A 14,804-nucleotide genomic window follows, 5' to 3' on the forward strand; every position below is an offset into this window, starting at 1 on the left:
ATCAAACAGTTGGGAAGGCCTACTGTGATTCGAAATCGGCGTTCGAACAGTGAGGATACGATGACATCGAGCGTGCGTTTCATTCCAAAAACCGGAAACCGACGCGTGTTTGTAGCAAAATCGAAAATTTTAATATAATATACTTACCCAATTCTTATGAATGCATTGACTTTAGTCCCACATGCTAGATGTCGAAAAACCTCTCAAATTACCTGCCCTTAGTAGGGTGGTAACCAAGCTAAAAGCGACGCCATAGCCGTTGCTATGGCCTGACCTTGCTCGGTTACCCATAACACCCTGCGCACCACGTGAGCGCCAGCATCCGTAATAATCATTCGAGACTATTAGTCAAACAAACCCCCAAGGACATAATCCAGCGGGGACGGATGGGAGGGTATTAACTATAAGAATTGGGTAAGTATATTATATTAAATCAAAATTTAATTAAAAATTTTCGATTTAATCACATATTCTTACTCCAATTCTTATGAATGCAGATTCCTCCTAAAGGTGGAGGGAACCTACTTATGTCCTTGTAAGAACCTGCCCTGCAGCAACTAAAACCAGCAATGAACTGGAGCCATCAAGCCGCGTGCAGGAGATATCCCGAAGATAGAAACCGATGAACACAACATCTCGATGGGTTAAAACCAGAACCATCTATCTGGATTTCCACCATTTTGAGAAATGGCCACTTGAAGATTTCAACCCCTTATAAAAAATAGTAAACACAGGATTGTAGCCCTCATATTTTACACACTTGACTTAGAGGAAACACTGGTCATGCACACTAGTAATCAATTTAATTGAACAACTTTTTCATATGCAAAAAAGGTATAATTTGTTCTGCTTCCAGAATACACTCCTGCTCTTTTCTCAGTTCTGGAGCTAGAAAAGCCCAGTGCACCATAGCTGCTTCTGACTTCCACACAGACCCCACTGTGGCCTGTGCTACAGCAGTCAGAAGCAGCCTCCTCACACATAGCATGTTCTGCTTCCAAGCAAAGCTTATACTGCACATTAGTTCAAATCGTTTTTCAAAGTTTATTACCGTCATAAACAAACAAATGTCAAGTCACTTGCAAAAATATCATCAAGGACTCATGTATTCATTCATTGTGTGGCCTAATGAACGCAACACGCATAAATAAAAATTAAATTGCCGGTACTTTTCATAGCGAAAAAAAAACACATAACAAAAACAACACACACACAAAACTCTCTCTGAAATCATTATACTTTTTTTTTATTGTGTTTTTCAAGAAATCCCAACGGTAATCTTATGTTGTATCAGCTCATATCGTTTTGCGTTACGCACAAAACTACACACCCAATAACACTAACAACAAACCAAACGAACAAAGCAGCAAACAAGCAAACAAACAAACAAATAAACACAAGGCTGAAGGCGCATTTTAACCACACAATGCAAATGGTAACAAAATCACGAGCTTTAGATCCTGACTGCATGCTACTCTGTTCATTATCAAGAAAACAAATTGACATTCTTACCTTTTGTTGTACTTTCCTCTTCACAAAAATGTTGTGCACAAAGGTCGAAATAAATAATACACATTTTGCACTTTTAACAGTCGACCTCCTGTACTGCTTTTGTCTTAGCCGTTTGACCAGTTATTCCTGTGTAAAATTCATCTCTGAGTGTCTTCGCTTTTCGAACACTCCTTTTCTCGTAGTCCCGGGTTGCAGAGTCTTTAAGTTCGGCTGAACTTCTTCTCATGAGGTGTCACATAGGATGCTTCCTTCATCGATGACAGAATTTTCTTTGTTGGGGTTCCATAAACAGATGGAAGAGATGCTGTGGTAGTTTCACCTAAAGGAGCAGTGTCTGACATATATACTACAAGCTGATGTGACCTGTAACAGAAACTGTGGAAGCACACACAGGAGAAAGATGTACAGGAGTTGGGTAGCTTGATTCATTTTTGAGGGGTGGAATCACAATCAGCAAGTATTGGAGTTGATGCATGACTCGAACAGGAGGATAACCCCCATTCACCATGTTCTCAAAAGGATCTTCGATTGAAGAAACAGCACAATCGTCATATTTTGGGGTAGATTTTGCCAATGGAGACGCATCAAAGTCATCAGGTTTCACTTTTAGCATTGGCAGAAAGGAGATTATGCAACCGTAATCCGTGAATCCGAAGGACAGTTTCCTGAAATGCATGGTGCTTCTTACTTGCCTGGACGGCCTGATGATTCATCTCCTTTCAAACAGCGTCTGCAAAAGACATGGATACTATGAATGTTATCTCCTTTGAACAGGCAATTACTACATGTACTTCTATTTTAAAATTATTAACCGATAATAAAAAAAAGGTAATTGCCTCCGTATTATCGCTTCTGCGTTAAAACTTTGGATAGTTTTCGTGTTTCTATTCACACAAACAAATGAAACATTAGTACTTGATTACACTCTGACCACTCATGCTCATCAGTTTGACATTGTGATAACCTCTGAATAACAAAATATATTAGAGTCAATTAAACTGACAAAATCCATCAACCAAATCATTCATCTATCCATCTTTACAAGCATACACAAATACTGTAAACACTCACTTACATTTTTTTTATTTTTTAACAAACACTAAAGAGCTGCATGGATACACTACAACATTAAGGCATGAGCACATGTACACACCGTCACACACAAACACACACTGACACAAACAAACACACAAGCGCGCAAGAACATTCACGCTGAAACAAACACATTTACCTGCCTGTGTTTTACAATTAGGAAAACAAAACACAAAAAGCTAGGAATCAGTTTGCAGATACAGGATTTAGACTGAATCAGAAGGTTAATCCCCTATATTTAAAAAAGGAATCTGAATTTCAGCTTTTATGGTCTGTTCAAATGGGGAAAAACATAATACTTGAAGATACTCACTTGAATCTGTGTCCTGACTCGAGCAACAGCCAAATTGACTGTGCAGCAGATGTAAAAATGGCAGAGAGCTGTTCTCTGTTCCAGTGTTTTCAGAAAGTGGACCATCCTTTTGTCAGTTTAGGACACCACCCCCCCCCCCCCCCCCCACCCCACCCCACCCCTTGCACCCACTTTACCACCAACCCCCTCCCCGGCCCCAACCCCCTTATTACCACCCTCCTCCCTCAATATCAAGGGACTGCATCTTTTCCAATTCATTCGTCATTCACTCTTTTTCACAGGAAAGTTAATTGTGTTTCAACCCTGTACATCCGGAGTCAGGAATTCGGATACTGACACTTGACAGGTGTCACTGACCTGTTTTAGTTCCCACAGTCTATCAAATTCCTTTTTCTGTCAACAGCAGACTCTACTACTGCTAGTTACACTATTCTGTGTGCTGGAGGAAATCCTACACCACACAGAAAGGGTCAAGACCAGATACCACTATCGCTAATGTGCGCTTATCTGGCTGCGCTGTGAACAGGAAAAATGACTGTGACACAGCAAGCAGAAGAGGTCAGGTGACGATGGCTGCATCTGGCTCGCTGTGAAACACTCCCCTTTCCCCACAGGCCTCAGTAGCAGAACAGACTAAACTGAACTTAGCACGTTCTGCTTCCAACCTGGATGGAGTTAGAGGGTTCTGCTTCCAAGATGAGCAGGAGAAATGCTTGGAGCCAGAACAAATTATGACTTATAAATACGCAAAGATTTTCAAGAATCCTTTACAGAAAGTGAGAATCATGTTACAATAAGTCAAATAACTATAAAGTTGCAAAACAGGTTATTTTGAGGTAATTGGTTCTGGTTTTAGCCCATCGATCTGATCTCCAGTAAGCCGTTTGCAAAGCTTCGCCTAGGCGACCAGAACGCAACACGGCAATAAAAGAAGCACAAAATCTGTACCCGAGCTGTTGGCAAACCTCGCATAGGCGAGAGGAACACCACCAGCCAGAGAAGAACACCAGACTCCCGAACGCCTGAAAAGGAATAGAGGGAGGACTGAACGCCCCCCCCCCCCCCCCTGTTCGGAACGCACCACTCATAGGACTGTCCTATGAATGTAGCAGCGCCCCTAGAGAGAGACAAATAAAAGACGTCTCTTTCGCTCCATTGAAAAGCAATAAGAACCTGAGCTAAAGCTCGTGGTTCCAAAAGACAGTAACGTCAAAAAAGGGATTAAAAAAGTCCAACCAGACAGTTAGAAAATCCGAATCTCCCGGAGCGATAATCCTCCCAAGAGGAGGGAATCAAACACCAGAGGATATTGACCAGGTTTCTGAAACCCCAAAACCTGGCCAAAAACCGTGAACAAACGGAACCAAAAGCCCTAAGGCTACATCCTCTGGCAAACCCCAAAAACGCATGCGCCTCACCGCCCTATAGGGCTGAGGCCCAGAGTAAGTAGAACAAAGTCCCACGCGCTAAACAAGGGGGAGCCTCTAAACCTCGTAAAACAAGGTCCCTTGATCATGCCGACAAGAGCGCCATGAGCAACAGAAGAGAGGCCTATTTGTTTCAAAACAGCTGAGATAGCCGATAAGCCGGAACCTCAAAGAAGAGGCCCAGCTGCCCAAAGCCAAAAACTGAAACAGAGGTGAAAAACCACCTGGCTTGAGAGAGGGGCGCTAAGGAGTTGCACCCCCGCTCTAAATCCCCAATTGGCCAAGGGGGCCAAAAAAGGAGCATACACAGATAAAGTGGAGGAAATATATGCTTCGTTCCCAAAGACCAGAGTCAGAACCCATGATCTAAAACACAAACAGCACGCCTCCAGACCCGTCAGCAGAAGGGCCAACCCCTGTGCAAGCCCTGAAAGGACCTGTTGAGCGAGTCGGCCAGATCGCAGAGCTGGCCGGGGAGAAATTCCCCTGAGAAAAACGATTTAGTGTGAAACCCAATCAGAATCCCCTATACTCTGTCTGACAGGGAGCGAGAACTTGCTCACCCCAGCTAGTTCACATAAGAAGCAACAGAAGAATTGCCCGAATGCAACAGGCCATGCCTGTAAATAGCAAAAAAGGAAAGGCTAGTAGACTAAGAGCCACTGCTCCTAACCTCAGGCAAAAGAGAAGCCCAAGGATTCACGTCTACATCACAGCCTCAAGACTGCAATCACCATTGCAGGCCCCATCTAGACGAAAACGCATCCAAAAAGCGGTCTAAGTCCAGGGGGAAACAGAGCTAGGGAAAAAAGTCCCCTGAGCGACCCAAAAGGATTCCAGCCACCTTCCCGAGTGGAGGAACCCACTCTGGAGGAGGACCCTCATGTCCCAGACCTGAGAGGCCGAACCCCCCAAAAAACTTGAGGAAAGACTAGAGAGCCAGTATAGCTATCGATACCGTCCGACCGAAGATCGGGTCTAAAGACCCCGCAGAGGCCTGCTCTCGTGCCAGTCTGGCAGTGAAAAGAGCTTATAGCCTCCCTATTCTCTCTTGTGTGAAGAATAACCTTCCAAGAGACAAAGTCGAACAGCATGCCCAGGTAAAAAACCTGGGATAAGGACAGCTCGGAATTTAGCCTGGTTACTGAGAGCACCAGGCAAAAAACCTGGTTCAACACCAAAAGAAAGTGCAGCTGACAAGCTGATTGACCTTGAAAAAGCTCAACCAGCCCCCGAGAAAGTCCAGAGACCAACACCCCCAGAAACCGAGCCCTTTCCTGTGTGCAGAAACACAGAAGGAAAGCTCATGTGAGAGCACCGAGGAAAATCTCAGCCAAAGCTGAAAGCTCTAGCCCATGCCGACCCACCTCCCGCAGAGAGGGAGGAGACACTGAACCAAAACACCCCTTTGCAACTGGGAGCGCCTAAATGCGCTGCCAGAGGTCCAAGAAGGAAGGGAAAGATTCCAGCTATTGAGTAGGTTTCAACAACCCCCGAAAAAGCCTGACCCTAGCTTCCTGCAACCAGCATGAAATCAAACCCCTTGTAAAGGAAGGAGATCACACCAAGCCAAAACAGTGTGGGCCTAAAACGTCACAGAGAAACCACTCCGCTCCGTGACGACCCTAGCCCAAGCTGCCAGCAGCCTGGCTAAAGCCTTATCCAAGGCATCCTCCCTAACTCAAAAGAGCGTTCCGGGAGGATAAAATTGCCTATAAGAAAACACAGAAGAGAGTCTCAGCCAAAGCAAAAAACTCCAAACCATGCCATCCTATCTCCTCCAGAGAGGAGAGGGAGGAGTAATATCATGAAAACTCCATGTTCCCTGTGGTCTGTAAGAGAAGCCAGAAACTAACCCCTGGCCATAAAAAAGTCCGGATCAGACCCTGAGCCTGAAAAATTCCCTGCTATCTTCTTCCGCACTAAAAGTGAGGACGAAGCAGCCTGAAACCCCGAAGCCAGCAGTCCCCTGCGTAAAAAGCAGCGGGAAAGGTGTAGGCTGAAGACCACTATCCTAAGGTGCGGATCAAGCCAAAAAGTGTGGCATGTGGCAGGCAATCACCGCAGACTCAGCAAATGAAACAAATTGCGAGAAAGCCTGTGAAAACCCAAAGGCATCCCGGAAGAGGAAGGAAGAGAGACACCCCCAACCTATCCGGGCCAAAGTAAACTGCAACAGCAGCCGCTCTATGTATGGGAAGCCTACAATCAGTAGGCAACCCTATACACTCCCCCTCCTTAAACAAGAAGTCCGAACCTAACCACCAGTTGTGTAAAACACAAAAGGAGGGGAGGCAGGGGAGGTCGCGCACTAAATCTCCTGCCAATAACCCGCCAAGAGTGTGGATGAAAAGCGTGATCAGTCTCTGACTGCCAACCCAAAACCGCCCACCTGAACAAGAGGTGGGGGGAAGAGGGGTTGGTAACTGGCACAGATCTCTGCCAAGAAGAAGAGAGAGTGGAGAAGCAAGACAAAGCCGGGCCCGGCGCGTCTTACCCCACCCGCTGTGCGAGAGAAGCATCTCAGTGCTAAGAACCAGACTACCTGGTATGACCACAACCCACCCCAAGTGGGGAGGGGGGCGGTCCAGCACAGCCGTAACCCCAAGACGGGGTAAGGACTGAAACAGAGAAACGGCCGTAAACGGCCGATCCTCGCTCGTCCACCTGCCGAAGTCAAGTAGCCCTATCACTCACCCACCCCTAGGAGGGGGGGGGGGGTGACCTACGCTGGCTACGGACAATGACCACCGGCCAGGCGATACTAAAGCCGAGTCCCTGCAGATCATTGTGAACACAAAGAATGGGAGACTGGAGAGAAAGGGAACGTTCTGTCCCCGCCTGACCATGTAGCCAGCCGGCACAGCCCGTGCAGAGAACAAAACGGAGCAAAGCTCATTGTTCCCTGACCACTGTGCGAGACACCCTGCCGAGAACAAAAGAGAGTCAAGCTCATTGTTTCGCGACCGCTACCCGCGACAAGCGCGGGCAGCTAACACAGCCACCTGCCCCAAACGGAGCAGAGAAGGAGTATGTAAGGTAGCCTGGAAAGCCGTACATAGCACCCCCACTGTGTAGCAAGGCCTGAGCCAAGCCACCCCCAGATGAGGAGGGGGGTGGCTCGTCGCAGCAGTAAGAGCGACGGAGAGAGACGAACCGAAAAACGGCCGACCCCCCTCCGTCCACCTGCCGTAATCCTATAGCCCACCGACCACACAACCCGATAGGGGAGGAGGACGACTGTCGGGCCAGGACAATAGAGGCACAGACTGTGAAGACAGTCCAACAGCGCCCACCCCGTCCGACCCAGAGGGAGGGACAGGGTGGAACGCTGCTCCAGCCCCCACCCGATCCTGCCCAGCGGGCGGGAAAGAGTGAGCCACTGACACCCCCCCACCCTGCCCCAAATGGAGCAGAGAAGGGGTATGTAACGTAGCCTGGAAAGCCGCCACCCCAACGCGCCCGGGGGGCGGGAAAGGGTGGGAAGCTAACACAGCCCCCTGCCCGCAAAGGGCAGAGTGGGACAAGCCCAGACTGTGACTTACCGAGCCCCCTCTCTCCCTCTCCCACCCGGGGAGAGAGCTGACTTCCCACCGCAGCAGTGCTAAAAGCAAGCCGAGCGGGAAGAGAAAAGAGAGGAAGCAGCAGCCCCCCCGCCCCCAATGGGACAGGGATGGCCAAGGCCAGGCTGCGACTTACCATGCCCCCCCTCTCCCTCTCCCACCAGGGGAGAGAGCTGACTTCCCACCGCAGCAGTGCTAAAAGCAAGCTGAGCGGGAAGAGAAAGAGAGGAAGCAGACCCCCTCTCCTTACGGAGAGAGTGCTCGCGAACAACCCAGCCTACCAGTGGCAGAAAGGACTGAACCGAGCTGGCCGTTTGCACCAGGCGACGGTGCGACGCAGGAGCGCCCCCCTATCCCCCCCCAATGGCGGGGGGCTGCGTAACACACTGTGAAGTACCGGCGGTAATCAGAGTGGTTAGACGCAGGCAGGGAGCAGGCCCCCCCTCCTAAAAGGAAGGGGTGCTCGAGAACAGCCCAGAGCCACCAGAGGCAAAAAACGGGCTGAACCGAACAGGCCATTTGCACTAGGCCACAGTGCGAAGCTGACGAAACGGGAGGGCGGGAACCGCCGATCGCGCCTGAAACAGCCGAGAATATAGACACAAAACATCGTTAAGTCCCCCCAAAAGGAAGACATTGACTGATTCCTCTTACACAGAGAAAGGGGAAAGAATAGCCACACGGCTACTCCCCCCCCCATCAGTCGCACCGACGACGATCCAACAAAAAGTCTATAAGGAGCCTAAAGGCTGATTAACCCCAACAGGGGAAGCGAGCTGTGAAAGAACTGAACCCACCCTCGGAGGGATAGGAACATAAAAAGAAGTGCTGTTTGACGGATCTACGACCCGCATAATAGGCAAATCAAAGTTCTTAGGCTACTCTTAGGAATAGTTACTAAACCAGGCTAAGAGCTTTGCCACCTTCCAGTCTCGCGCCGAGTTTAGCTTTGTTGTCGGCCATTTTAAGACCGGCGAAAAACAGTCACCCAGAACAAAAAACTTCTGCGTGCATGTTCAACACAAAGCTAACACCACTCAACCAAACATAAACAGGAAAGATCTCACCAAAAGGTAGACGGACAGGTAGACCCACAGGAAACCGGCTAGTCTCACGGACAAGCAGGCATGTGAAGGCCAAAAGTGAGAGCGAAATTCGGACACGTCCACCGTGTGTTGTCGAAAGTCGAGAATGATTATTACGGATGCTGGCGCTCACGTGGTGCGCAGGGTGTTATGGGTAACCGAGCAAGGTCAGGCCATAGCAACGGCTATGGCGTCGCTTTTAGCTTGGTTACCACCCTACTAAGGGCAGGTAATTTGAGAGGTTTTTCGACATCTAGCATGTGGGACTAAAGTCAATGCATTCATAAGAATTGGAGTAAGAATATGTGATTAAATTCTCAGTTAGTATTCACGTGACCCGTGTCAAAACGTCATCAGTGGAAATTTCCACTGGGCTGTTTTGGTCCAACGCACGACTTTCACGGGACAACCGAGACTACATGTTAACGCTGGCTGCGTTGTCGTGCGTTACTGAAAAAAACGAAAGAGGAGTAGGTTACCAACATCTGTGATTAAAAGCTCAGATGAAAGGGTTTCATAACGCTGTGTTGTTTTATGAAAAGAAAATGTCTTTGAAATGATTAAATCCTAAAAGTGAACTATTTGAAGGGTTCCCGTGTAGGGGGGATCATACTTCGTACTGACGTCGAAACTGGAAACCAATGTAACGCACGATAACGCGTTTTCTTCACCGATCAAACTCCCAGAAGAAGAAAAATGGATGTAATTCTTGAGTGTGTATGTCGAGAATAATCCTTCAGCTGACCCATAAACATCACAATAAAATTCACAGAGCTTTATTCTCCATTATGTACAGCTGCAACACAGACTGGTGTATTTTTGTCCCAGTTTTAGGTGCTGTTTTGGGGGCATTTTGGCTAAAAATTAAATCGTTTAAAACCCACAGCAATGTTTGGAAACCCAAACTTGGTTGTTACAGTAAGTCAAATCCATCCCCTTTGACATCAAAGCATCCCCTTTGTCATCCATTGCTCAGAGATATTGTGACAGTCATTCAAAGTTGACAACCCATAGTATTTCCCAGTATCTAGGACGTGCACATATATACTCCCGTCATAAAAACTATGCAGATGTGTTTGATTGCACATCTTTGTGATGAGACCGTTTACTGTAAAACCGACTATATGAGTGTAATGGCCACTCATTTCCCTACCATATTCAACAAACAGATTGATTTTACATAAGGTAGTGTCTGTACAGTGGTACCTACAACACAGACACCCCCCAAAATCAAATTCACAAAAGCACGGTCCCCGCGTTACTCACACAGATACACGCACATACCTGAACAACTTGCCAAGGCATATCCATCATGCTGCGCGCAGTACGCCTCAAGAAACCCCCGAGACCCTTGGAAGGTCTGACGGCACCCGACACAGGGAAGTCGCCTGCGTCCACTCGCCTGCGTTTCCTCTCCTGCCGCTCCAGGGCCTGTAGCGACCACTTCTTCTTGTGGTACGTCACCCACACCTTGCGCGCCTCCTGTGTGGGGAACAAATCAGCACGTTAGAGTGAGTGTTTGGGGCTGACACATGTGCAAACACACACTCACGCAGGCAGGCCGGCAGGCAAGCACACATACACATCCCCCACAACCATCAACATGATACAGTACAAACCACCCTATTTTAGTATTTAGGTCTTCCTTCATTTAAAGAACTTGTTGTCTCAAGATATTTGTTCTGTTCACAGAAGCAGTTAGTTTACTTCCACTTTTAAGAACATGGGTGGGACTGAAAAATGTCATGAATCCTGAACCTCAACCCAACCACACACACACACACACACACCACACACACACACACACACACACAAAAGAGAGAAGAAAAAAAGGACATAATCGAATCCGAATTTCCGGCATATACCGGAAGAATCCCACCCATGTAAGAATCATTCTCTTTCAATCCTTATCTTCTCAGCTCATGTTCAGAAGACATACCTTGGTGGTCCCCATGGGCGGGGGAGGCCCCAACGCTTCCCTCCATGTCTGCGACAAGTCAGAATTCTGCGATCCCCCTTGGCTGTCCAGGCCAGCCTGGTCGCGTTTCCGCTTGAGTGACACGGCCACTCTGGGTCCTGTGGGTAGCTGTGTGCGGCCACCCGTGTCCTCGATGTCTCTGACAGCCGGTGTCTGTGATGAGGGAGTGTCTGTGGTGTCGTCAGCGCCGTCTTCACACGCTTCTGCAACCTGTGTTGTAAGAAGAGATCTACTACAGTCACAGGAACACCGTTATTTTGCATGCATGGTGAGGCTTCTCCTTACTCAGTAATTTTTCATCCAGCCAATATTTATATGCGGAAATGATTTAAGTTGTGCATTATTGTAGAGAACCATGGCATAGATCTTTCAAACAGTACACACACACACACATACACAAGAACCGGGACATAGATCTTTCAAACATCAGTACACACACACACAAGAACCGGGACATAGATCTTTCAAACATCAGTACACACACACACATACACACAAGAACCGGGACATAGATCTTTCAAACATCAGTACACACAAACACATGTATACATGCACACACACACACATGCGTATACACACACGTATACAAACATGCATACACACACACATATACACATGTACACGTACACACACTTTCATAACATCCTCTACACGACTCACGTTGATGGCCTTGCGTTGCTGAGGAGCGAATATTTCGCTGATTTTCTTCTGTTTGAATACGTCGTTTCTTTCCAGCATCTTCTTCCTCAGCCAATCAGGGTGCACAATTCTGGGAACAGGATTCGACACCTGCAATACCAACATCTCTCACTAATTCACTTAGAATGCCACGCACAACATGCTAGGATGGGACTGGGATAGAAAGAAAAGTGTTTACTGGGCTGTTGAAGCTGAAACATTTCTATAAATAATAATTTGGACATGAAAAGTAGGCTATTCTATGTGTTTAGCTTGACAGAAAATGTGCATCTACTGCGAATCCGGATACAAATCCCATCACTGGGAGTGTTGAGGGGAAGGTAAATAGGGTGGGTTTTTTTTTTTACAAATATAAGATTTTTATTGAATGTAACAGAGACAAAAAGACTGACACTTTGCAGAGCAGCAGGGATGGTGATGATCTTCTGGATGGTGCCACCCAGTCTCTCCACGTAGTAGTCCCAGTCAAGAATCTGGAACACGACAAAGAAAGCCAAGAGTTTTCAAAAGCAAGTAGTGCCTCACAACAAAACCGTACAACAATCAGTTGCTACAGTCGAACCAACATTGGCAACCACCTCTTGATATTAAACACCTGCCCATTAAAACGACAACCCCAAATGTTTCCAAACAAGTCTTTTTTTCTAATTAATTGACCTTTCCATAACGACCACCTGTCTAACGATGACCACTTGTAGAAACTGACCTCTCTGATGTCGAATTCGCTGCTATCAGCACTCTTCAGCCACTTGCGCAGAAAATGTCTCCTGACGCTGGGCTCTGCTTGGAAGATGGCAAGTGGAATGGCCCTGTAATAAAAAAAAAAGAAACATAGGGAGAAAATTCATATTTAGATAAGTCATCACCCGTCATAATTATTCATCTGTCAAGTATCTTGTTTCTCCACTGAAAGACTGACAGATTCTATACATTAAACGTTCCATAAACTTTAATTCTTAAAACCTGAAGTAATGCATGAGTTTTTCCCTTTCTCAAGAAGACCATCTATGAAAAGGTTGACATTTCAAAGGTAAAGACAACAGTGCCTTCCCATGGTTACTGTTTTTACCATGCATGTATGCAAACACAAACATACGCTCACAGTCATTCAGACACACAGAGACACACACACACACTACGAAAGCTGATTGACAAAGTTTACGTAAAATCATCATTGTTCCTCATTTCTTTTCTCTTCCTCCTCTTTTATCTTGGGCACCCTATGCTCCTAGTCTGTCTGTCAGTCTGTCTGTCCAGCTGCCAGTCTCTCTATCTCTATCTCTGTCCAAACGCCGTACCTTTCGGTGACAGGGGCGCCATCTGGTTTCTTGGAAATGACAAAGCGGCAAGCCAGACCTGCGTCTTTCACCATCTGATCTCCCAGGAACTGAAAATACATGTTCAAACAGATACATAGCTTATCAGTTGTATCCCCTCTTGTGCAGATTTGCAAAAATAAAGAGGATGAAAGTCACTTGTTCATTTCAGTGCTTGTTATTCTCTGAGGAGCTAGGAGACTGGTTCTGCGTATGGTTCTGCGTATGCGAGTTCGACCCTGGGTCAGGGCGTTAGCAATTTTCTCCCCCCTTTCCTAACCTAGGTGGTGGGTTCAAGTGCTAGTCTTTCGGATGAGACGAAAAACCGAGGTCCCTTCGTGTACATTACATTGGGGTGTGCACGTTAAAGATCCCACGATTGACAAAAGGGTCTTTCCTGGCAAAATTGTATAGGCATAAATAAAAATGTCCACCAAAATACCTGTGTGACTTGGAATAATAGGCTGTGAAAAGTAGGATATGCGCCGAAATGGCTGCGATCTGCTAGCCGATGTGAATGCGTGATGTATTGTGTAAAAAAATTTCATCTCACACGGTATAAATAAATCGCATAAAAAAAAAGAAAAAGAAAAAAAGAAAAAAGAAAAAGAAAAAATAAATCCCTGCGCTTAGAACTGTATCCACGGAATACGCGCGATATAAGCCTCATATTGATTGATTGATTGATTGGTTTTACCATACCTGTATGCTAACACTAACATACACTCACAGTCATTCAGGCAGAGAGAGAGAGAGAGAGAGAGAGAGAGAGAGAGAGAGAGAGAGAGAGAGAGAGAGAGAGAGAGAGAGAGAGAGAGAGAGAGAGAGAGAGAGAGAGAGAGAGAGAGAGAGAGAGAGAGAGAGAGAGAGAGAGAGACAGAGAGAGAGAGAGAGAGAGAGAGAGAGAGAGAGAGAGAGAGAGAGAGAGAGAGAGACAGAGAGAGAGAGAGAGAGAGAGAGAGAGAGAGAGAGAGAGAGAGAGAGAGAGAGAGAGAGAGAGAGAGACATACACACACTGAGTAACTCTCACTCTTTTTGCTCATGTTGCATACATTTACAGCGCTTACGCCCCTTTGTTCTCAGATGTGCAGATTTTTGCTCAAATTGTGCACAGGCCACGCATAATCACATAGGACTCAGACCAGATTGTAGGTGCCACAGGTGCCACAGTACACACAGAACTCACCTCAGCCAGACGTTTGGCTGTGCTGATGGACGTTGACTTCTGCTGTCCGTAATCCTCCAGCTTCCTGGACATGCTGCGGTTCTCGGCGATCAGCTCAAACAGCTCCGAGTCTGGCATGTTGGCTGCCTGCATGGTCAACACGTTCACATATTAATGCTTTTGTCTATGATAGAAACATACTGGAAAAGGGGAGAAACAATATCAAAAGCTACAAGTAAACGGAGAAAAAATTGTGGCTGTAAGAAGACGCACTCAATGTGCAATGCAGCTTTACTTTTCTCACAAGACGAAACCTCTGTCACGTAGAAATCAAAACTACTCTCTCTTTGACACAACTTTAAACAAATTGCATTTCATCTTAATTTTTACACTTTCTTAACAAAAAACTCCAGCACAAGGCAAACCTCTGCTCTTGTAAAAACATCATTAGAACAGTACCAAAAAAACACAATTGCGAACACTATCTGTTAAACATCTAAAGTAGATACAGACAACATAATTTTCTCCATATGGCACTAAACAAACCACTGATCACTAAAGTTGCACATAAACTTACACAACAGCGAGAACCATAACCAAATGAGGCAGATGGCCAACGATCAAATCTAACAAGCAAAGGGATCGCTCTAAATA

General features: G+C 46.5%; 1 protein-coding gene across 1 annotated transcript in view; it reads right to left on the minus strand.

Moving 5' to 3' along the window:
• Window positions 1-14,804, minus strand: part of LOC138973128 (DNA polymerase epsilon catalytic subunit A-like) — an 83,339-nt gene that overhangs the window by 29,103 nt on the left and 39,432 nt on the right. The window contains exons 24-30 of the mRNA XM_070345791.1: window positions 14,172-14,297; window positions 12,968-13,056; window positions 12,376-12,478; window positions 12,062-12,142; window positions 11,631-11,759; window positions 10,932-11,180; window positions 10,277-10,474 (exon numbers count right to left, since the gene is read on the minus strand). Of these exons, the coding sequence (XP_070201892.1) occupies window positions 10,277-10,474; window positions 10,932-11,180; window positions 11,631-11,759; window positions 12,062-12,142; window positions 12,376-12,478; window positions 12,968-13,056; window positions 14,172-14,297 (975 nt within the window). The remainder of the gene's footprint in view (window positions 1-10,276; window positions 10,475-10,931; window positions 11,181-11,630; window positions 11,760-12,061; window positions 12,143-12,375; window positions 12,479-12,967; window positions 13,057-14,171; window positions 14,298-14,804) is intronic.

The sequence above is a fragment of the Littorina saxatilis genome, linkage group LG8, assembly GCF_037325665.1.
Source record: "Littorina saxatilis isolate snail1 linkage group LG8, US_GU_Lsax_2.0, whole genome shotgun sequence".
Classification (NCBI taxonomy): Eukaryota; Metazoa; Mollusca; class Gastropoda; order Littorinimorpha; family Littorinidae; genus Littorina; species Littorina saxatilis.